The 24453-nt window shown below is 49.0% G+C and overlaps 1 protein-coding gene across 2 annotated transcripts in view; it reads right to left on the bottom strand.

Moving 5' to 3' along the window:
- DGCR2 (DiGeorge syndrome critical region gene 2) overlaps positions 1–24399 on the bottom strand; it is a 63095-nt gene extending 38696 nt beyond the window's left edge. For both annotated transcript variants that reach the window (XM_049764615.1, XM_049764616.1), the window contains exon 1: positions 24227–24399. In XM_049764615.1, the coding sequence (XP_049620572.1) occupies positions 24227–24305 (79 nt within the window). In that variant the 5' untranslated portion in view covers positions 24306–24399. The remainder of the gene's footprint in view (positions 1–24226) is intronic.
- Positions 24400–24453: the final 54 nt, after the last annotated feature.

Here is a 24453-nt window from a genome sequence, read left to right as displayed (position 1 = left end):
CCACACTTTAGGCCCAATGGACATCACAAGCACTTGTCCTGCATATGTGAAGTCCTGGGTTCAATTCCTGCCACCACAGGATTCCCCCAAACACCACCAGGAAGGGCCCTGACCACAGAGCTGGAATAGGTGTCTAAAAAACAAAAAGATTTTGTCACATAAGTAAAAAAGCAAGAACCAACTATATATTGCCTAAATATAGAAAATCTATTTTATATAAAGATATAAAATTGGTATAAATAAAAATATTTTAAGTCAAACAATAATCAAAAGAAAGCTAGAGTGACTTATTTTACAAAGAAGGCTTGAGTTGAGGGTAAATATCACCAGAACTATTAAGTTTATTTTAAAATAATCCAACCAGAACCAGAGAGATAGTAGAGGGTAAGGCACTTGTCTTGCATGGTCTGACCCTGGTTCAATCCAGGGTTCAATCTACCATATACGGTCACCCAAGAACCACTATGTCCCCCGGGCTAGCATCTATAAAAGTAACAGAACCAAGCAACAGTGGGGTAGAGTGTTTGCCTTGCACAGAGCAGTTCAGGTTCCATCTCTGGCACTATATCCCTAGTCCCCTGAACACCATCAGGAATGATTCCTGAGCACAGAGCCAGGAGTAAACCCTGCGTACTGCTGAGTGTGTCCCCCCCCAATAATAAAATAAAAGTAACAGCCAGAGAAATAACTCAAAGAGCTGGAGCACAGGCTCTGCATGCTAGAGCCCAAGTTCAATATCCAGCAACTGCCACGTTCTTGTGTGTACCAAAGGGGTAACCCCCTGGCCAGGTGTGGCCCCCTAAGCAACATAATAATCCTGTTGTTTATTCATATTTAGTAGAGCTTCAAAACCTGAAGGAAAAACCGATAACAAATTGAGGCAGAAATTTCAATCCCTTTTTACAACTAATAGAACAAGTGACCAGAAAACAAATGAATACAAGACGAACACTATTTTTTTTTTTTTTTGGTTTTTGGGCCACACCGAGTGACTTTCAGGGGTTACTCCTGGCTATGTGCTCAGAAATCACTCCTGGTTTGGGGGACCATATGGGAAGTCGGGGATCAAACTGCAGTCCATCCTAGGTCAGCCTCATGCAAGGCAAACACCCTACCGCTGCGCCACTGCTCCAGCCCCTAACCTGAACACTTATTTTTTTTTTTTAACCTGAACACTTATAACCACCTAAACCTAACCAACAATTGTAGAAATCTTTACCAAATCAAAAGAATAGGAGCTGGAGAGATAGAGTGATAAGGCATTTGCCTTATTTGCAGAAGTACGGTGGTTCAAATCCGCATCCCATATAGTACCCTGAGCCTGCCGGGGGTGATTTCTGAGCGTAGAGCTAGGAGTAGCCCGAGTGCTGCCGGGTGTGAACCAAAAAACAAACCCCCCCCCCAAAAAAAAAGAAATCAGAATAGACACTTACGAAGGACAAAGTCAGAGGAGCCCGGCCGCTCCACTTCACTCCTACTCAATGATCCCAAGCACAACACGCAAAAAACGTCACATTACAAGCATGACAATGGGGAAACAATGCAGGCTAACACCACGCATAGAGAATGAAGATGGAGGCTCTGATGACCCGAAAACCACCTATTTAGCCCCTCAGAGTTTAGAGAAAAAAATATGGAGGATGTTCATAGAACTCAAAGAAAGCATAAATTTAGCTGAATGAACCACTATAAGAATAACACATTAAGAAATTTTTTTAGGGGCCAGCGAGGTGGTGCTAGAGGTAAGGTGTCTGCCTTGCAAGCGCTAGCCAAGGAAGGACTGTGGTTCGATCCCCCGGCATCCCATATGGTCCCCCCAAGCCAGGGGCAATTTCTGAGCGCTTAGCCAGGAGTAACCCCTGAGCATCAAACGGGTATGGCCCGAAAAAAAAAAAAAAAAGAATTTTTTTTCAGGGCTGGAGAGATAGCATGAAGGTAAGGCTTTTGCCTTGCATGCAGAAGGTCGGTGGTTCGAATCCCGGCATCCCAGATGGCCCCTGGAGCCTGCCAGGAACAATTTCTGAGTGTAGAGCCAGGAGTAACCCCTGAGCGCTGTCAGGTGTGACTCAAAAACAAACAAACAAAAAAAAGAATATTTTTCCCTGGGGCCAGAGCGGTGGTGCAAGCAGTAAGGCATCTGTCTGTCTTGCAAGCGCTAACTTAGGACAGATGTCGGTTCGATCCCCTCGCGTTCTATATGGTACCCAAGCCAGGAGCGATTTCTGAGCGCATAGCCAGGAGTGACCCCTGAGCGTCACCAGGTGGGGCCCCAAAACAAAAAACAAGAAATTTTTTTTCTTTTGTATGGGTTTTTGGGGCCACACTCTGTGGTGCTCAAGGGTTACTCCTGGCTCTGTACTCAGAAGTTATTCCTTAGCAGGCTTGGGAGCCACTATGGGATGCCGAGGATAGAACCTAGGTCAGGCTTGTGAAGGCAAATGCCCTGCCCGCTGTGCTATCATTCTAGCCCCGACATAAAGAATTATTTTAAGAGGCCACAGAGACACTTCAACAAGGTCTCTTGTCTTGCACACAGTTGACAGGGTTCAATCCTAGCATTACATCTGGTCCCCTGAGTACTGCCAGGAATGACCCCTGCCTGAGCAGAGTCAGAAATAGTCCCTGGGGCCAGAGAGATAGCACAGTGGTAGGGCGTTTGCCTTGCTCACAGCTAATCCAGGAGGGGGTAGTTTGAATCCTGTCATCCCTTATGGTCCCCAGTGCCTGCCAGGAGCAATTTCTGAGTGCAGAGCCAAGAATAACCCAAGCGCTACTGCTGCTGGGTGTGACCCAAAAACCAAAAAAAAAAGCAACAGTCCCTAAGCACAGCTAGATAAGACCCAACCTCTCTCTTTTTTAAATACACAAATGCAATACATTAAAAAATAAAATAAAATAAGGGGCCGGAGAGATAGCATGGAGGTAAGGCATTTGCCTTGCATGCAGAAGGTCAGTGGTTCAAATCCTGGCATCCCATATGGTCCCGAGCCTACTAGGAGTGATTTCTGAGCATAGAGCCAGGAGTAACCCCTGAGCGCTGCCGGGTGTGACCCAAAAACAAAACAAAACAAAAAATAAATAAAATAAAGGGGGCCAGAGATGGAGGTAAGGCATTTGCCTTGCATGCAGAAGGACGGTGGTTTGAATCCCCGCATCCCATATGGTCCCCCGAGCCTACCAGGAGTAATTTCCAATTTCTTTTTTTTTTTTTTTTTGGTTTTTGGGCCACACCCGTTTGACGCTCAGGGGTTACTCCTGGCTATGTGCTCAGAAATCGCCCCTGGCTTGGGGGGACCATATGGGACACCGGGGGATCGAACCGCGGTCCGTTCCTTGGTAGAGCTTACAAGGCAGACACCTTATCTCTAGCGCCACCTTCCCGGCCCCCCAATTTCTTTTTTCTTTTTTCTTTTTTTTTTTTTTTTTGTTGGTTTTTGGGTCACACCCGGCATTGCTCAGGGGTTACTCCTGGCTGTCTGCTCAGAAATAGCTCCTGGCAGGCACGGGGGACCATATGGGACACCGGGATTCGAACCAACCACCTTTGGTCCTGGATCGGCTGCTTGCAAGGCAAACGCCGCTGTGCTATCTCTCCGGGCCCCAAGAAATATCGGGTTTCCTCACCAATTCCGGGAGACAGAGGACATGCTGGAGAGTTTTTTTTTTTTTTTTTTTTTTTTTGGGCCACACCCGATAATGCTCAGGGGTTACTCCTGGCTATGTGCTCAGAAGTTGCTCCTGGCTTGGGGGACCATATGGGACACCGGGGGATCGAACCGCGGTCCGTCCAAGGTTAGCGCAGGCAAGGCAGGCACCTTACCTTTAGCGCCACCGCCCGGCCCCTTCTTTTTTTCTTTTTTTTTTTTTTGGTTTTTCGGACCACACTTGTTTGATACTCAGGGGTTACTCCTGGCTAAGCGCTCAGAAATTGCCCCTGGCTTGGGGGGACCATATGGGACGCTGGGGGATCGAACCGTGGTCCTTCCTTGGCTAGCGCTTGGGAGGCAGACACCTTACCTCTAGCGCCACCTCGACGGCCTCGAGGAGCAATTTCTGAGCATAGAGCCAGGAGTAACTCCTGAGCACTGCTGGGTGTGACCCCCCCCCAAAAAAAAAAGTGGAAGGAGGGTACTATCTGACTTGAAGACTTAATATTAAAGATCCATAATCAGGATAGCATATCACAAGCATAGAAGACATAGCGAGCCCAGAGCTATAGATAGTACAGCCTATAGGGCACTTGCCTTGCATGGGGTTAATCTAAATTCAACCCCAGCATCCCACATAGCTCCAAGGCACCACAAAAAATTCCTGAGTGCAGAGATAGGGCTAACAGGAGCACTGCCAGGTGTGGCCCCAATGCCAAAAGAATATTTTTTTTTTTAGTTTTTCGGTCATACCCGGCAACGCTCAGGGGTTACTCCTGACTATGCACTCAGAAATTGATCCTGGCTTGGGGGATCATATGGGATGCCAGGGGATCAAACTGCAGTCTGTCCTAGGCTAGCATGTGCAAGGCAGAGAAGCCTTATTGCTTGCGCCACCACTCCAGCCCCCAAAATTTTAAAAATCAAAAAAAAAACAAAAACAACAACAAACAAACCACAACATTTTGATCCATTCCTTGAACCAAAAAAGAACTAAAAACATAAGCCTAAGAGTAAGATTTAAATGAACAAAAATCTTGGGAACTGGAGCATAAGTATATAGTGGGTGGGTGTTTTGCTTGCATGCAATCAACTTAGGTCTGATCCCCAGCATTCCATATGGTTCCCTTAAAAACTACCAGGAATAATTTGCTGGATTTGGTTCCCCAAAGAAGTATAAAAGTTTTGGGGGATGAGGGTATTTTGAGTCATATGCTCAGGCTTACTCCTGGCTCTGTGCTCAGGCATCATTCTCAAGGTACTCAGGGGACTATCTGAGGTACCAGACTGAACTGAGGTTTATCACATGCAAGGCAAACACCTCACCCGCCGTGGTCTCTCCAGCCCAGGACAAAATCTTTGTGACTCGATTAGACAAAGACTCTTGGATACATTTATTTAAAGTGTTCCAATAAATGAAAAATTAATAAATTGGATTCCATCAAAATCTAGTTCTCTTCATCAGAATGAAAATTCAGGTCATATATTGAGAAAACCTTTGTAAAGTGCATTAACTGATAAAGAACCTGTCTAAAGTCTATTTAAAGAACACTCACATTTCAACAAGAAATAACACGGGTTTTGGGGCCATATCCTTAAGATGCTCAGGGAGTGCTTGTAGCTGTGTTCAGCGATCACTTATGAAAGGACTTGGGGCCGGGCGGTGGCACTAGAGGTAAGGTGCCTGCCTTGCCTGCACTAGCCTTGGATGGACCGCGGTTCGATCTCCCAGTGTCCCATAGGGTCCCCCAGGCCAGGAGCGACTTCTGAGCGCATAGCCAGGAGTAACCCCTGAGCATCACCGGGTGTGGCCCAAAAACCAAAAAAACAAAGGACTCGGGACCGTGTGTGGAGTTCAAGGATGAAACCCAGGACAGTTGCATGCACGGCAAGTTTGCCTTAAAACCCTATCTCTTTCCAACTCCGAATAATGCCTAATTAAAATGGGCAAAAGATATGAATGGACATCTAACCAAACAAGGTATCTAGATAGCGAATTAGCAGCCTTCCAGATGGCATACAAGCTCATAAAAGGGTGCTCCACATCATTAGTCATGAAGGAAATGCAAATTAAAACCATAATAAGGTATCATTATGCATTTATTAGGATGGTTAAAATAGAAAGAACAATGACAACTAAATGTTGGCAAGTATGTGAAGTTAACGAAAGCCTCCTACATTGCTAGCAAGGTGAAATGGTGTATCTACTTCGGAAAACAATCTGAGTTTCTAAAAGAGCTGACTATATACCCATAGTACAAACACAGTCATCTACACTCAGGTATTAAGAGAATGAAAGTACAAGTCCATGCAGACTTGTGCAGTGACTTTTAGCCAAACACTGGAAAGAACACAAATGGCCACTGAGGAGAAAATGGATAAACAAACTGCACTGTAGTCATACAATGGAATACTGCTTGGCAGTGAAAAGAAACAAGCCATGGACAAAAGCAGCCACAAATACAAAAGCTCAAAATCAACAAAAGGAAAAAAGCAGTCAGCTGAAGCTGCTAAGCATGTTCTAGAGAAGGACACGATGGGTCCATCTCTAAGCTCCCCTAGACCCATTCCTAACGCCCAGCATGCATGGGAAAGTCACTCACTCAATGAGAGCTGAACTATTCAAAGATCTTTCTGTATCTTTCCGCGCGCGTGTGTGGGTCAAGTCGGCCATGCTCGGGGACTAACTGGGTTGCACCCCACAGAGATGAGGGTCAAGTTGGCCATGCTCAAGGACTAACTGGGTTGCACCCCACAGAGATGGAAGCCAGGGCTTGATGGTGTCAGGGACAGACTCTAAATTCTTGGGCCTGGGGCTGGAGAGATAGCATGGAGATAGGGCATTTGCCTTGCATGCAGAAGGACGCTGGTTCGAATCCCAGCATCCCATATGATCCCCCGAGTGAGCCTGCCAGGAACGATTTCTGAGCCGTAGAGCCAGGAGTAATCCCTGAGCGCTGCCGAGTGCAACCCAAAATCCAAAAACCAAAAAAAAAAAAAAACAAAAAAAAAAAACCCAAAAAAACCAAAACCAACAAACCAACAACAACAACAAAATTCCCAGGCCCTGTACATGCAAGGTATGTGCTCTACTACTTGAGTCACATCCCCGCGCTGGTTTTTACTATTTTACGTAAATGCAAAAATGTCAGCAATTTTCCGACAGGGAAAGTTCTGATTCACCTCTGTGTAGTTCAGGGGCTGTTCTAAAGGCAAATCCAACAGGTGAGTCACTGGCTAACATGTGTTGACTCACTTCAAAATTATTCACCACCTGGTCCCATGCTCCTCTTCTGGAGCAAATGAAGTAGATGACCTGGGACTCAGTGTGGCAGCGACTTCAGTCAGGAGTAGTTCTGTGGGTTGGATTCTGACACGTTGATCAAAATCATCATTCTAAGCTCTCATTCTCAACAGCCGCGAGTACCTTTGTCAAGTATTCAATTTCTGCCAGATCGGAAGGAAGTCAGCCCTTCTCCCACTGCAGTCTCCTGTGCTGTCCACTCCAGACTGTGGGTCGGGAAAGAGCACATGCAGGCTGTTCCAAGCTGGAGATAGCTGATGGCTTTTTGTTTACTTGTTTTTAGTTTTGGGCCACACCTGGTGGTGCTCAGGCATCACCCCTGGCCCTGGGTGATCACTCCTGGAAGACTCAGGGACCATATGGGGATCAAACCTGGGTTGGCTACATGCAAGGTAAACACCCTACTATTGTGCTATTGCTACGGCTCCTGCTGGTGGCTTTTAAAACTATTCTTGCCTTTAGCTCCTGGACCCAAAAGGAGGCCCCATGCCCTCACCAGGTCACTGGAAGGCTGCAACTCCCGAGAGAGATCCTTTTAATACTCTCAAAATTTCCATTTCATGAGCCTTTTTGCTCCTAACTTTGGGGAGGAGAGGGAGAGGAAAGTCAACATTCAGTGTTGGGTCCCATTTACTCCAGCTCAGTGCTCACTACTGGATCAGTGATCACTTTTGGCAGCATTCAGGGGGAACTTATGGGGTTCCAGGAATCAAACTGTGATTGGCTGTGTATAAGGTAAGTGTTTTACTTATTGCTACTAGTGCTACTATTGCTCCAGCCCCTGCTCTTAACACTTCTCAGGATTTCTAAAGAGCTTTTGTTTATACAGGCTATTTCAAGCAACACTCATTACAAATGTATTAAAAATAGACACTGAGAAAATTAAAAAAAATTTTTTTTTTCTGTTTTCGTAGTACCTGGAATTGAACTCAGGGCTTCACACATTCAAAGCAGTTGTTCTACCTCTGAGCTACAATCCCAGTCCAGTTTTGTTGTTGTTGTGCTGAAGCTGGCTGTGCTCAGGGTTTACTAAGAATGACTGCACTTGGGAATCACTGCTAGAGCTTGGGATGCTGGAAATCGAACCCGGGTCAGCCGCATGCAAAGAAACCATCTTACCTGCTATGCCCCTAAACAAAAATTTTTTAATCCAAGATTCTCAAACATGTGTTCAAAAAGTTAAAATGTAGACTTACTAAGCTGAAGCCATAGTACAGTGGGTTGCTTGCAAGCACCCAACCTGGGTTTGATTCCCAGCACCATCTGGTCCCCGAGCCCTGCCAGGAATGACCCCTGAACACAGAGCATCACCTGAGCATCACGAGTATGACCCCAAAACAGAAAGTCAATTTTATGTTACGTGCATTTTACCAAATTCAAAATAGTTAGCATGAGGCACTGCTTCTCCTCCCCACTCCTGTACACAGATTGTGGCCCTGGTGATCTCCAGTACTCTAGGGTCCCAGAGCACCAAGCTTTTTAGGTCTAAGCACTGAATTATGAGTCCTGTACCATGGAGCCAACTATCAGTCTAGCACTGCTGCAGAGGTGCCTATAAAAACAGATTTGAGGTTCAAGAAAGAGTTCTTTGAATGGGCTCAATGCACACAGGAGCCTGTGGGATAATCCCCAGCTCACCAAGGAGTGACCCCCCGCACTCTGAGCCACAAAAAGCCCCCCAAATAAATATTAGCTCCCCCACAAAAAACAGATCCTATAAGGAGAAAATTCCAAGCACAGATCCTATGAGACATGTGCATGTCTGCAAATAAATGAGGGGGCTGGAGAGAGAGCACAGCAGGAGGGCTTTGCCTTGACCGCAGCTGACCCAGGACAGACCTCAGTTCAATCCCCGGCATCCCATATGGTCCCCCAAACCAGGAATGACTTCTGAGCACAGAACCAGAAGTAACCCTTGAGAGTCACAGGGTGTGGCCCAAGAAACAAACAAACCAAAAATGCACTGAGGAGAAAGTAGATTACATTCTTGGTCTTTATGCAAACAGGTTTCTCTGTGAGGCACAGACAAAAACCCTTTCTGCTCTGAAGAGCTCCAAGTTGAAACCATGCAGGGGACCTGATGTTCCCTAGAAACTCAGTCTCTGCAACACAGGTTTTCACTCCAGCTTCCATGTCCTCTTCATCAGTAAGCCTCGTGGGCTCCTCTGAAAGTATATAAACGGCACTATCACAAGTCACTGGGAAATGTAGCTACACATGAACTGTCAGGGATTGATTTGCTTCAGCAGCAGCCCAGAAGGGACAGGGAAAGGTAGATACAGTCCTGGGGCTCAGGAAAGAGGAAACTTCCCAGGGCTGGGGCTGGCTTGCATGCTCAAACCCACCCAGCACTGCCCGTCCGCTTCCAGGGGGACCTGCTTCCTGGGATCCCGGGCACTGCTGGAAATTTCTGGTCACAGCGCAGCCTCACGTGGTTACCCTGGGTCGTCCTAACAACAGAGGGAAGAGCAGGGGGAAAGTCTCCAGCACAAAAGGAAGGAGAGAACCTGCCCATCTCAAAAGGCAGGAGAGAACCTGCTCACCTCCTCTTAATCACAGCCATCAAGCCCACCCTGGAGGGCTCCACTGTCCAGCAGGCTGACTCTTAGCAGAATGAGGTGGTGCAGACTGTGGATTCATTCAAAAAAGGCCAACAGTGGCTTCCAGCAGACTTTCCCACAGTGCTTACTTGATTCTATGCATGGCAGTTCTAGGGCCATAGTCATTAGAAGTGGTGGCAAGGGATAGGAGAACAACCACTCAAGAGAGGTCTGAAGCACAAAACTGAGGGTCTGGGGCTGGAGAGACAGTACAGCTGGGAAGGGGTTTGCATTCCACGTGCTTAACCTGGGGTTGGTCCCTGGAATCTCATATGATTCCCTCAAAAACCGCAAGTGATTCTGAGTGCAGAGCTAACCCCTGGGCATCATTAGGTGTGACCCCAAAACAAACAAAAAGGAAACTCATATATCAAGGACCCCAAGGTAAAAGGCTGAGAATAAGGGGCAGAAAGGGGAGAGGCTGCATCCTAGAGGTGGCAGAGGCCACTGAACAGTAAAGCCAAAGGGAACTTCCCAAACAGCTCCATGGGAAGCCCCTGGCTTTGGGAATGAGGCCCACCAGCTGTGTAGGAGTTTCACCAAGTCAGCCATGGGCAGAGGATAAGGGACTAAAGGCAGAATCAGGAGGCGAGAAAAAGCCTTCCTGAGCCTGTGTATCTTCCGTGCACTCCAGACTCAACTCTGACCACCCCAGTGTTCCAGCCACAGAGCACAGGGTGCCTCCAGCCCTTCCACCTCCACTCAGGCTCTTGGGACCCAGAGGCCAACAGTCCCTGCAGTCCCTCTGGCTCTTCCGATAGCTGTCAGTGCCAGGTGTGTTGGCAAGCTTCTGCCCTGCAGCCCCTGAGGCACCACATATGGGATGAGCTTTCAGAAGACCAACCCTGGCTTCAAAACTGGACGGCAACAATGATCCCTCCCCCCTGGGCTAAACAACTTCCTCTGCAGAACATGAAGGGAACCACCCTGTCCTGTTCTCTGGGCAGTCAGGGTGCTGAGCTGCAAGCATTTCCTGTACCTCATCCCTTGGCATGATCTTGAGGTACAGTGAAGAGGCAGGTGCTGCCATAGAGCCCCATGCAGAGAAAGGGAAGTGGGACAAGAGCCCAGCCCAGTGTGCCATAGGTTTCAGTGACAACATCCGGGCATGGGGGGGGGGGGTGGTTTGAGGGGGGCTGTTAGTGGGGCTTGGGCCACTTTGTGCCACGGTAGGTGGCAGGATAGCAGCAGGAAGGATGCAGCCATTGAACTTCCTTATGACCTTTCAGCTTGGAATCTAGCCGACGCCTGGAGGCTCAGACACTGGGACTCCACTCAGAGAGCAAATGACCACTACCACTTGCTAGACACTATTCCCATTTCTGGATACTTCCATCTGACTGGCCTCCTCACTTCACCCCAAGCCCTATGCCATATTAGCAGCAGCAGAACTAGACCCAGACGTCACCTGGGCTTTGTGCCAACCACTATCTCCCAAACCAGCTGAGCCGAGCAGATGCTGGGGAGGAAATTGCTGACCCAATGTGCCCTGCACCTGATTTAAGAGTAAGATTCGGACCCCTTCTTTGAAGCTATAAGGCAAGAAACATAGCACTCCCTCAAGTCAGCACAGAGCCAGGAGTGCCTGGGCCTAGAGTCAGAGATGGAGAAAATAGTATAACCATGAAAACACCTTAGTGCTGAGCTCAGAGCATATTCAGATCATGTTAAAGTATGGTTTTATGTATTTATTTATTTTTTGTTTTCTTTTTTCAAGTGAGGGGGCAAACCCCCAGTGATATTCAGGGTTTCCTACTGGTTCTGTGCTCAGAAATATCTGGTAAGGTTTAGTAGACTGTATGGGATACTGGAGATCAAACCTGGATTGGCCGAATGCCAAGCCCTGTACTATCTCTCCAGCTTTTAGTATGTTTCTAAGAGCTGAGATGGGATGTGTGAGGCTCCACCCACTCAGGCACTGAATCAGAAATGGCCTCTACCCCAAAATTATGCCTTGGTGCCAGGACCAGAGCTATAGTAGTGGTAAGGCCAGAGAGGGAAGAAAAATATGCATCTGTGTACTGAAGGGGGTTGGAGGGTATAAGCTGGGAATAAAGCCTAAGCAGGGGGTTGGAAGTAAGAGCTGGAATATGCGCTACCTCACCCTGGATACGACATCAATTGGCAGCTTGAAGTCTGCACTTAGCACACTTCAACGACAGCCACGGCAAGGACAGCCCATTCATTTCAGATTCATTTCAGAAGAAACAACAGCTGTAGCTAACCCAGTTTGACTGTTCTTGTGCATATGCCAATGTTTTGAGTGCCTTGAAGACATTATTATATTTAAATCCTCAAGACAAACCCATTACCTCTGCCAAATGAACACTGCCTTGTGCCTCCTGCCAGGCTCTGAGCTGGAAGAACAAGAACCGAACGGGAAATACAAGGAGGTCCTGGTGGGCCGGAGAGACAGGAAAGCAGGTAGGGAACCAGCCAGCCAGGGTTTGATCTGTGGCACTGCTGCATGGTCCCCAAGCCCACCAGGAGTGACCCCTCAGTGCAAAGGCAGCAGTAAGCCACAAATACCTTCAGGTAGTGCCCCCACCCCCCGCAATAAGGGGAGATCCTAGAAGAACTGAACTCAAAATCTCACTGGGATATGAAAAGACTATCTAGCCTATAAACAAAGACTTCTCAGAGATGCACGGAAAAGCACAATCATGAAAGAACAGCAATGGAGTGCTTCAAAAGTACTTCCTAGGCTCGGAGACACAGCACAGCAGGTAGGGAGCTGGCCTTGCAGACAGCTGCCCTGGATTCAATCCCCAACACCCCAAATGGTTTCCTCCAGCACCACCAAAGATGATCACTGAGCTCAGAGCCATGAGTAAGCCCTGAGCACAGTCAGGTGTGGCGCAAAAACAAAACAGTACAAGCCTCTGGGATCCAAAGCACACAAGATATGTGCGTCACTGAAAAGGAAACAGCCACATACCAAGGAGGGCAACTGGGCTTTTACAGCTGACTGCAAAGGTGGTTCAAAGATACAAGTAGATATCCCCATCTCAAAATTTCAATTCTTAATCCCCAGCGGACATCAGGAGTCATTCAAAACAGATCAACGATGAGCCCTGTGAGCCCCACCCTGAAAAATACATAAACCGTAAGAACCTATATATAAACTGCAAAGTGTAAAAGTGAACTTGGGTTAGCACGTGCGACAGAAAGAAGCCTGTGACCAGGAGAATTTCCCACCGGGCAACTCAAGGTCGGGAGGGGCTGAGCACAGGAGACGCTGTGGGGTGGTGACACTGCTGAGCATCTGGAACGTGCTTTTGGTTCTGTGACTCCACACGCCGGTCAAAGTTTAAAGAATGAGCCTACAACCTGACCTTCACTGCATTGCTTTAAAGTGTGTCACGAAGTGGGTGTGCATTTTATGGCTGAAATGCAATTACGAACAAGTTTGTAACCATGGTACTTAAGAAATGATTTAAAAATAAAAATGTGTGGAGCCGGAGAGAGCACAGTGGTAGGGCATTTGCCTTGCATGTGGCTGACCCAGGACTGATGGTGCTTCAATTCCAGCATTCCATATGGTCCCCTGAAATGCCAGGAGCAATTTCTGAGTGCAGAGTCAGAAGTAATTTGGTGTGACCCAAAAAATAGTGTCAGGGATGCCAGTAATCTGAGTATATTCCATTCAGCATAAAAAAGCAAGTGACTCAAACTCTCATGGTGTGTTGCTGGGACTGGTAGCAGCAGTGGCACGTCAGAAACTAGCCTGTGGGACCTGTGGGATTAAGCAGATGAGCAAAAGAACTACTGATGCTACGGGAAGCTGGCATTATCAATGCAGAAGTGAGATAATGAGAAAGTATTACAATAAAAAAAGCATTCCAATAAAAGAGATCCACACTGGGGCCAGAGAGATAGCACAGCGGTAAGGCATTTGCCTGGCATACAGCCGATCCAGGAGGGACGATGGTTCGAATCACGGCATCCCATATGGTCACCGGTGCCTGCCAGGAGCGATTTCTGAGCGCAGAGCCAGGAGTAACCTCTGACCCCTGCCAGGTGTGACTCAAAAATCAAAAAATAAAAAATAAAAGGAGATCCACACTGACACACTCTAAAGACACACACACACACACACACACACACACACACACACACACACACACACACACACACACACACACGGCAGGCTGAGGGACTGATACCTGTAGTAGCAATGAAATTGACTACCACCAATACCTGAGTTTCTAAAATGCTTTTCATCAAAGACTAGGGTATAAAACAAGAGGGACTGGAGCCATAATACAGTTGAGTAGGGGTCTTTTGTTCTTTTTTTTTGAATCACACCCTGCAGTGCTCAGAGGTTACTCCTGGCTCTATGCTCAGAAATCGGGAGACCAGGTGGGATGCTGGGATTTGAACCACCATCCTTCTGCATGCAAGGCAAATGCCTTACCACCATGCTGTTTCTCCGGCCCCTGGGTAGGGATCTTATCTTGCATGTGATTGACCTGGGTTAGTCCCCCAGCATCCCACATGGTCCCGAGCCCACAGGGAGTGATCTTGAGCACAGAGCCAGGAGTAAATCCTATGGATTTCTGGGTGTGCCTTTCCCACTTCCCTCCCCCACCACCAAAAAAACAATACAAGCCTGGAAATAAAAATATTCAAACTGGGGGCTGGAAGACAGAACAGTAGTAGGGTGTACACACCCAACTGAGTTGGAACCCGCACCACAAGGCCTCCTGAGCATTGCAGTGGGTGGCCGGAAGAATTCTGGCACCACAGGGCCTGAGCTGCACCAACTCTCTGGTCCTATCTGAAACATTCTGTTTGAATTTTCCTACATGTGAGAAGCTCCACATGTCCTACTCACACTCTGCCCTTGCTCTCCCAATGGCTCAGTCACATGTGCAACCCACACTGAGGCGGCCAAGAGTCTGAAATTGGGGTGTCCATCCCCCTGAGAACAGCCAACAACCGGCCAAGGGCAGTGGTCACAGTCTGCACTAACCTCAGGGAGCCACAACCCTGCTGGGTTCTTCCAGGATGTCTTGTATTAGGAGTCTCTGAGCTTTGCAGCCCACGGTGGGTCCACCCAACCCAGGACTCCAGGAGGTGGAAAAAGCATCGGTGTGGAAGACCTATGGCATCTCCTGTCCAGGGCACCCCCAGGGGTGCTCCTCTGGGCCCTGTCCTCTCCCCACTGAGGGTCCCTGCTGAGGATACACAGATGACACGCTGGTCGAGCTGATGGCTTACTGCCAGAGCTCCGGAAGCCAGCTGACAAGGCCACCGGCAATGGCAATGGGAAACACTGCTAACTGGAGCAAGAGCCAGAGGAGGCAGAGAGGAGGGAGAGATGGCCGAGAGCAGGCGCGTGCAGCCTAGCCGTGCCCCCCAGTAAGCTAGGATGGAGATGGGAGGGAGGGAGGAGGACCAGGGTTGGCCTGGATGCATCTCCAGGAGGGCAGTGGTGCATGCTCGGTCTTTGTTGCAAGGCAATCCATCAGAGAGGTGGCACTCAGACACTTGCCACACTCATCTGTAAACTGTAACAGGGACCCATGTTCGGGAGAGGCCCTAGCCTGTGTGTGAACCTCAGCTCGGCTCACATCCACGGAAACAAGCCCACCCCAGCGTGCAGTGTGAGGCCCAGGCCAGCTGGTCTTGCGGCACCTCCTCAACGGTGCCCCCGCAGTGGCGTTTCTGCAGGCAGCCACAGGCCTTCATCCTTGCCACCCCCACCAGGGGCAGCTGCAAGGCGTGCTAGCTAAGGGAGCTGTTGCTCTTTATGTCCAAATATAAATAGCCATTTGTGCATTTGCTCAGGAACTGATTTCTGAGTGCCCACTCTGTGCCAGACCCGGCTCAGGGGACACAGCATGAACGTGACCACAAGCAAAACATGTCGGTGGGAACAATCTTAACCCTGTCCAAAGGGCTGCGGCTGCTTTTGGGGTTCTCAGCAAGTCCCACACATCCTTGAGATCACCAAATGGGTACTCATTCAGCACTCACTGTGGGTGTGACTCTATGCTCCATAGCCTCCCAAGTGGGTATCCCCGAGAAACATGCCTGTATGCATCCTCACACACACACACCTAGGCCCACCCAGGACCTGCCCAAGGAGAGTCAGCCACTATGAAGCACATGTCATTTCTTTACACCTTCCACGCTAATGCTCACAAAAACCCTAGAGTCAGTTGCACTGTTCAGACCATGAATCAGGTGAGGAAGCTGAGGTGCAGAGAAGTCTCAGGGCAGGACTGGAGCCAGGTGAGCAGGGCTGTGCTCAGAAACCACCACACTGGCCTCTCCATGATCTGATGCAGCCGCTCCTAAGACAAAACCTCATCTTCACTCCACAACCCTGAGCCCAGGAACCCAGCATGCTCTGGCTTTCTGGCCCACTGTAGGTCAGTCAAAGAGCCCTCCTCCAATCTCCCCACCCCACTCCGGGCCACTTGCCCTTCTGCCTAGACCAGTTCTGCACACAGAGCCAAGATGAACCTGGCTTTTTCATTCAATATCGCAGGCCAATCAAGACACACACAAACCCCCACACACACCATTCAATATCACAGGCCAACACACACACACACACACACACACACACTCAATTTATGTCGGGGCCGGAGCAATAGCACAGCAGTAGGACGTATGCCTTGTACATGGCCAAACCTGAATGGACCCAGTTCGATTCCCAGCATCCCATATGGTTCCCCAAGCCTGCCAGGGGTGATTTCTGAGTGCAGAGCCACAGTAACTTCCTGAGCACCACTGGGTGTGATCCCAAAACAAAAACAAACCAAAAAGAAAAAATAAATCAATGTACCACCTAACAACCATGCTGCAAACTATCCTAACCCTGGGTGCTCAGGACCACTGAACGGTGCACCCAAATGCAAAAGTACAGTAATGTAATGAAGAAAACAATTAAGTAGCACTCTCATTAATTCCCTGTTCTGCAACCCTAAATGCAGTTGCCCAGACATTCCATTCCAAATCAAGGAACAAGGGTTTCCCTATTCCCAGTTTTCCCAAGCACCAAGGGAGGAAATTGAAGAGAGGAGACACCATCCATGCAGGAGGGCATGGTGACACCATCTCTACCTTTCGGATCACAGGCATGCAGGGCTGCAGAGCCCCAGAGGGAAGCGAGGAGTCTCTGGGCCCTGGGAAGACTTCAGGGCAGGGCCACTACACCAGCCAGCAGAGGCTCAGCTGAACAAAGGGCCTTGGTGCCAGAGCCCAAAAGCAACACTCTTCAGTCCAAACCACAAACTGAGATGCCAGCTCCAACTGAAGGCAGCCTGAACCAATTGGAGCACTGACCACAGAGCTTCCCGTGCCCTTGAAATCATCCTTGGGGGCCAGCAGGTAGGTATTTGCCTTAAGTGTGGCTCACCCAGGTTTGATCCCTGACACTGCCTCTGAGCATCATCAGGAATGATCTCTGAACACACAAGGAGTAGACATCGAACACCAAAACAGACAAAACAATTATTTTTTTAAAAAAGCCATCCTTTGGGGCCGGGAAGGTGGCGCTAGAGGTAAGGTGTCTGCCTTGCAAGCGCTAGCGTAGGATGGACCACGGTTCAATCCCCCGGTGTCCCATATGGTCCCCCAAGCCAAGGGCGATTTCTGAGCGCATAGCCAGGAGTAACCCCTGAGTGTCAAATGGATGTGGCCCAAAAACAAAAAAAACAAAACAAACAAACAAAAAAAGCCATCCTTTGGTGCAACCCTCAAAAGGTGCTAGTACTGGACTGGAGTGGTGGCACTAGAGGTAAGGCGTCTGCCTTGCAAGCGCTAGCCTAGGACAGACCACGGTTCAATCCCCTGGCATCCCATATGGTCCCCCCAAACCAGAAGCGATTTCTGGGCGCATACCCAAGAGTAACCCGAGTGTCAACAGGTGTGGCCAAAAAAGAAAAAAAACAAAAACAAAAACAAATAAAGGTACTAGTACTGAAGGGTTGTTAGTTCGTTTTTGAGCCATATCCAGTGGGTCACAAGGGTTACTTCCTGGTCTGAGCTGGTGGGCTTGGGAGACAGGGGTCCTCAAACTTTTTAAACGGGGCCAGATCCCTGTCCTTCAGACTGTTGGAGGGCCAGATTATAGTAAAAACAAAAATTATGAACAAATTTCTATGCACACTGCATATATCTAATTTAGAAGTGAAGAAACAAAATGGGAATAAATACAATATGTAGCCCACGGGCCGTAGTTTGAAGACCCCTGGTAAGATGATGGGGATTGAACCCAGGTCGGCGGTGTGCAAGGCCAACACCCTACCGACTGTGCTATCGTTCCAGTCCCCATTGAAGAGTTTCTTATGAGGCAAGCAAAGCAGTAAGGCAGGAAGCATTACACATTCCTCTCAGAAACATGAAGTTCTGCCTCTTGTCTGCATCAACCCCCCTGAAAACCTACTTTCTTTAAGCAAACTAATAGAAAACACCCCACAATCACAACCAAGGTTACTCCCATCCTCCTGGCTTATCCCAGCTCTAACTAGTGAGGTGCTCTAGAGGCCAGGTGGGGCTGTGACCAGCGGTCAGTTTAATGAACTGGCCAAAAGCAGTGCCACCAGCAGGAACATTGGGGTTCCAAAAGACAAAGGGGGAAAAACATCCTGATCAAGAAGCAGGCCAGCAACTTATTTACCTCTTTCCCAGTCACTCCCCCAAAGGGCAAGGAATTGATTCCAGGCTCAATCCTGCCCACCCCACTTGTTATCGTCCCCATCCACCCACCCACCCACGCCTGGCAGAACTGAAGGGCCAATCAGCGTACACCACACCTTCACTTTCAAACAGCTGGGTTGCTGCCACAATGAGAAAAGACACAGATCAACTAGTGTGATGAATCCATCCAAATGTTCACCTGTGCATTTCTCAGGCAAAAAGGGAGGGTACACAGTTGAAGAAGCCCCAGAGTAGACAGCCCTCACTCATGGCAAACATTCTCAGCGGTCTGGGCAGGGTCCCCAAGACGGAGTTGTGGTGAATAGCATGGCATGATTTTCTTTCATAATTCAGAGACCAAGGGGCCAGAGAGATAGTTCGGTGGTTAGGGAATTTGCCTTGCATGTAATCTACCCAAGTCTAATTCCTAGCATCCCATATGGTTTCCCTGAAGCTGCTGTGCAAAGCCAAGCATAATCCCTGAGCACAGCTAAGTGTACCCCCAAAACAAGCAAATAACAACAAAAACATAATTCAGAGCTCAAAAAAAAAAAACTGTTATCAGTCATTAGTGTTGCATTCCTGCACAGAAAGAGTCAAAGAGATGCCCTAGTAGTCAGTGGCCCAAACGAGCATATTTGTCCTTCCTCGTTCACCAATCCCTAGCAGATGTGGCACATATCATCATAGGTCATTGTGACTAAACACCAAGTGACTAGGCAGGAGGGTTGGTTCTTTCCATTAGGTTCTGAAGCCCCACCTGCAAATCCACTAGGTAGATGGAGGAGCTCGAGCTTGGGACTCCACAAACATGAGGACAGAGAGAGCAGGCCGCCACAGGAGGAGTGGACAGTGAGGGGCTGGCAGGTGTCAGTCAGGCCTGACCTCTCCCTCAGTCATTCAGTTTGATGAACTCGCTGTATGTTTCCCCATCTGTAAAATGAGGCTTATCAATAGTGGCTCCCTCACAGGAACCACAGAGTTGAATTAATGAATCAACAGTTTTTTCTTCAAGGGGACCATAGAGTTTTGAATTAATGAATATATTTTAGAGTCAACCAAAAACAGGACCAGAGCAATAGCATAGCAGTAGGGCATTTGCCTTGCACACAGCCAACCTGGGACGGACCTAGGCTCGATTCCTGGTATCGCATATGGTCCCCCAAGCATGCCAGGAGCGGTTTCTGAGCACATAGCAAAAAGTAACCCTTGCGAGCCATCAGGTGTGCCCCAAACCCCCCAAAACAAAACAAAACAAATAAAAGAATCAATCAAGAACAAACATGCATCTAAAACAAATTCTGGTAGGGGGGTTGGAGCAATAGTACAGTGGGTAGGGCGCCTGCTTTGCACATGACCAACCCAGATTCAATTCTCTAGCACCTCACATGGTCCTGAACCCACCAAGAGTTATTTCTGAGTGCAGAGTCAGAAGTAACCCCTGAGCTCTGCCAAGTATGCCCCCCCACACACACAGAGGAGAAAAAAAGAAACCAATGGAGCTGGAGATAGTACAGCAGGTACTATCTTGTATGTGGCTGAGCTGGTTTGATCCCCAGCACCACATATGGTTCCCTGAGCACCAACCAAGTATATTTGAGCACAGAGCCAGGAGTAATGCTTGAGCACAACTGGATATGGCAAAAATAAAGGAGAGATTGCCGGAGCGCTGGTGCTAGAGGTAAGGCACCTGCCTTGCAAGCACTAGCCTAGGACGGATCGTGATTTGATCCCCTAGCGTCCTATATGGTCCCCCCAAGCCAGGAGCAATTTCTGAGCCCTTAGCCAGGAGTAACGCCTGAGTGTCAATGGGTGTGGCCCCCCAAAAATAAAAATAAAGGAGAGAATATCTGGTGGGGGGAGGGGGAGAGAGAAGAAGGGAGAGGACAGAGAGAGAGAGGGAAAGAGAGAGAAGTACGAGTTCAAGGCAGATAGGGAGGGTGGGAAGGAAACTGAGGCCATTGGTGGCAGGAAATGTTCTTGAGTAAAGGGCAGGCGGTGTACATTATAAGACTAAAACTCAAATCATGCAGAACTTAGACCCACAGTGTTTAAATAAAAGGAAAAATGAGAAAAAAAAAGAAAAAAAAGAAAAGATAGTCCAACAGACTGGGAGAGCCAGAAGTCACACTGTCCCCTGAGCATTGTCTTACAAGAATAATCATCAAGGGGTCAGAAAGATAGCATAGCGGTAGGGCGTTTGCATTGCATGCAGCCAACCCGGGAGGGACCCGGTTTGAATCCTGGCATCCCATATGGTCCCCCAGCCTGCCAGGGGCGATTTCTGAGTGCAGAGCCAGGAGTAACCCCTGAGCACCGCTGGGTGTGGCCCCAAAACTAATCAATCAATATTAAAGTTAAAAAAAAAATAACCAGGGGAGGGGAGAAAAAAAAAACAAACAAAACATCAAGAACCAAGCTGGTAATAGCCCCTAAGCACCTCCAAATATAGCCAATAACCCTCTCTCCCCGCAAAACTCCCTACAAGATCTAGTGCATATTGGCCCCCACTAGGTGAAAGAGGCGTAGCCTGCATCAAAGAGTCTGCACCACACAGGGATGGATCGGCGCTCGCTCTCTCAAAGCTGATTCTGGCTGGTGTCCTCCTTCTACCCCAGCCTGGACCAAAGCCAGGACTTGAGAGAGAAAAACAGCATGCAAAGACCAGCACAGAGAAGTATGGGAAAAGCCAAATCCTGTGTCTTACACTCCAAAAGAATCATGGTGAGACCCTTCCTACTGCCCAACCAAAATCAAGGAGTCATGAACCAGACAGTAGGTAGAGAATTACTCCAAGCTCACCAGAAGTAATTCCTGATAGCAGAGCCAGGAGTATGCCCTGAACACTACTAGATGTGGCCCAGAATCAAAACTAAACAAAAACAAAACCAGGGAGCCAGTTGGAGTCATCACCTTACAACTTTTGTTTCTTTTTGGGCCATGCCCGTTGGCACTCAGAAATTACTCCCAGCAGGCTCAGGGAACTGGGGAACCATATGGAATACTGAAATCAAACCTGGGTTGGCCATGTGCAAGGCCCTACCCACTTTTATCACTCCAGTCCCACCTTCAGATTTTTTTATTCTGGCCACACCCAGCAAATGCTTAGGGGGAGCTATTTGGAGGCAGAGAAATGAACCCAAACCCAGCTGGGTTGGCTGCATGCAAGACCAGCACTCTATCTGCTGTACTATCTCTTCTTCAGCTCCTTGATATTTTGTTTTGGGACTATATTCCATGGTGCTAAAGGGCTACTCTCGCCTGGAGCCTCCAAACCTGCAGGACAAATCAGGACAGTGCTGGCATCTTCTGCAAAGCTTGGATCTGGAGGGTCAGTGGGCTTGCAATATATCTTTTTCTACCACTCACCTCCTTTAACTCAGATCAAACCCTAAAGTCGGAGAAGCCCTTCCCTGACTTGCAGATCCCCTTAAAGCAGGGGTCTCAAACTCGCGGCCCGCGGGCCGTTTGCGGCCCTCCATGCAACGTTTTGTGGCCCTGCCCTAGAGAAATCTTTTTTTGTTTTGCTTTGTTTTAGTTGTTTGGGTCACACCCCCCAATGTTCAAGGCTTACTACTGACTTTGCACTCAAGGATCACCCCGACTTTGCCTCCTGTGGCCCCCAGGTAAATTGAGTTTGAGACCCCTGCCTTAGAGGCAGGCACTTGACCGACCCAGGTTTGTACTTTGGTATTCTATAAGGTTCCCTGAGCCTGCCAGGAGTAATTTCTATCTTCTTCTTTTTCCTTTTCTTTTCTTTTTTTTTTTAAATAATAACATATTTAAGCACCATGATTACAACCAGGTTTGTAGCTGGGTTTCAGTCATAAAAAGGAACACCCCCTTTCATCAGTGCAACATTTCCACCATCAACGCCTTCTGAGCGCGGAGCCGCACTAGTGGAATGATATACACCTATCTGTTTCCAGGAGGTAAGGGCACTCGTAGGAGGAAGAAACTGCTCTTCCTTGGAGGCGGGCAGGCAACAAGCTCTTAAAGACACTGCTACGACAGCGGTGATATGTGGACAGAGTAAAGGGAGAAGAGTTGGGGAAGATGGCTCAAAGGCTCTGCATGGGGGAGGCCCAGGTTCGATCTCTGGCAGTACATGGTCCCCTGGGCACCTCTTGAAATGACCTCCAAGCATAGTTGTCATATCCTTCTCTTCTCCCCCTCTCCAACAAGAAAAAAAAAAAAAAAAAAAAAAAAGGAATTGAAGGCACTAATTACCTCCATCACTCAAGTAGCAGAAGCTGAACCCAAAACCAGAGAAAATAGGCAGAATGAATGGTCTTACCCCAAAAGTTCAGGGACCCAATGAACAAAGCTGAGGCCTTGCCTCTCTCCAGTAGACGAAGGGTTTTCTAAACAACCTCCAGAGCCCATAAATCCACAGGTGCTGGTCCTCAAGCATCCCTTCACCATCTCCTCGACAGGCAGCACATTTCCCAGCTTCTGTTCCTGCTGAGGACACCACACAATCCACCGTCCACTGCCCAGAGGGCGAGGCAGAAGTAGTGAGCAATCAGAGATGCTCAATGAGCCTGGAGGGGCCTCAATGCAGACACCCAGGTGGAACATGGCCCAGGCCCCAGCCATGCTGACAGGAGGTCCATCTCCGAACAGATGGCAAAGGAACAGGGCCAACAACAGCTCAGCTCGAATCTCCGGGGGTGGGGGAGCAGGCTGGAGCAAAAGAGAGGGTCACATCTTGCCTGGACAGACCCCACAAAGACGACCATTGTGTTCCCTCCATTTACCAAATTAAAATAAACTCACAAAGAGCCACAGTGTTAGTACAACAGGTAAAGTGCTTGCCTTACACGTGGCTGAGATAGGTTCAATCCCCAGCAACCCATATGGTCCCATAGGAGTTTTGCCAGGAGAAATTCCTGAGTGCAGAGCAAGTAGTAAACCCTGAGTATCACCAAGTATGGCCCCAAACCAAACAAAAGCCTCAGACTTCCGACTGTGTCCATATAAAGAGGAATGAAAGAGGAGGGAGAGGAGGGAGATGGAGAGCACTGGTAGTGAAGGTTGCAGTAGTGAAGGGAGGAGTTCTTTCTTATAACTCACCCCTACTACAAACATGCTTAGAATCATGGTGCATAAAGAAAGACATTTAAAAAAGAAGAGAAATGAATGTGCTTATAATCAACATTTCCCTTGATCTCAAGATTCCCTTTGCTCTCCCCTCTGCTGACTTTTAGAAGATATTCACAGGTCAATCGACGTAGTAAGGGTCCCCCCAGCGGGATGGTTCACTGCAGGCAAGGTATTCTGCCTTGCACCTAGAGCACCAGAAGTCAGTCATTCTTGAGTGCAGACAGAGCCAGCCAGGAATGAGCAAACCCTGAGCACCGTCGAGGGTGGCCCCAAACAAAACAAAACCAAAATAAAGGGGTTCCCGGCACCTGGCCTCCGGGTATAGAGGAGCCACCTCAGCTCTCTTTTCAGGGCTGAATTTTTTGTCCCCCACTGCATCTCAGGAAGGAGGTAGGGACAACCAGGGGGGACAGAGGAGGACCAAGAATTGGAAGCTGCTAAGATTCTGAATGCATGCATGGCCCTTGCTCCCAAGCTCATTTACAAAAAGCAAAACACTACAAGCCCCTTGCAAGAGCTGCTACAAATCCCTAAATGGTCGCAGACAGACAGAAGCACCCCGAAGGCGCCCCCATGCACCCCCTTGCACCAAGCCGGGCGAACTCCCAGAGCATCCCTGGCCCGGGGACTTTTGGGGGGCCACGTCTCCGGGTGACAATAATGGAAGGGCTGAGGGCTGGCTGGCTTTCCTGGGCTGTGTGTGTGTGTGTGTGTGTGTGTGTGTGTGTGTGTGTGTGTGTGTGTGTGTGTGTGTGTGTGGCGGGGACCCCAGCGTTGCAGCAGGACCTGGGGGTTCCATTGCATCTGCCCCCAAACTCTGCAGGCGTGCACCCCCAAGTTCGGTGGAGCCCGGCTGGCAGCGGCCCAGCAGGCCCGGTCCGCTCGGCCCGCCCGGCCCAGCCCAGCCCGCGCACCTGGCCGCAGCGGCTCGGTGACGGTGAGCACGAGCAGGAAGAGCAGCAGGAAGGCGCCGCTGTCTGCCTTGGGCACCATTTATCCTCCGTTCATCGTCCCCGCGGCGGCCGCGTGACCCCTCGGGAGAGGCGTCGGAGGGCGAGCGCGGGACGGGAGGAGACGAGACGAGACGCGACGACGCACGCGAGGGGCCCGGACGATCTCGGCAGCACGGCGGCCTCGGGCT

This window comes from Suncus etruscus, chromosome 17 (assembly GCF_024139225.1).
Source record: "Suncus etruscus isolate mSunEtr1 chromosome 17, mSunEtr1.pri.cur, whole genome shotgun sequence".
Classification (NCBI taxonomy): Eukaryota; Metazoa; Chordata; class Mammalia; order Eulipotyphla; family Soricidae; genus Suncus; species Suncus etruscus.
Note: the sequence above shows the minus strand (reverse complement) of the source record. Positions and strands in the feature narration are given on the sequence as shown.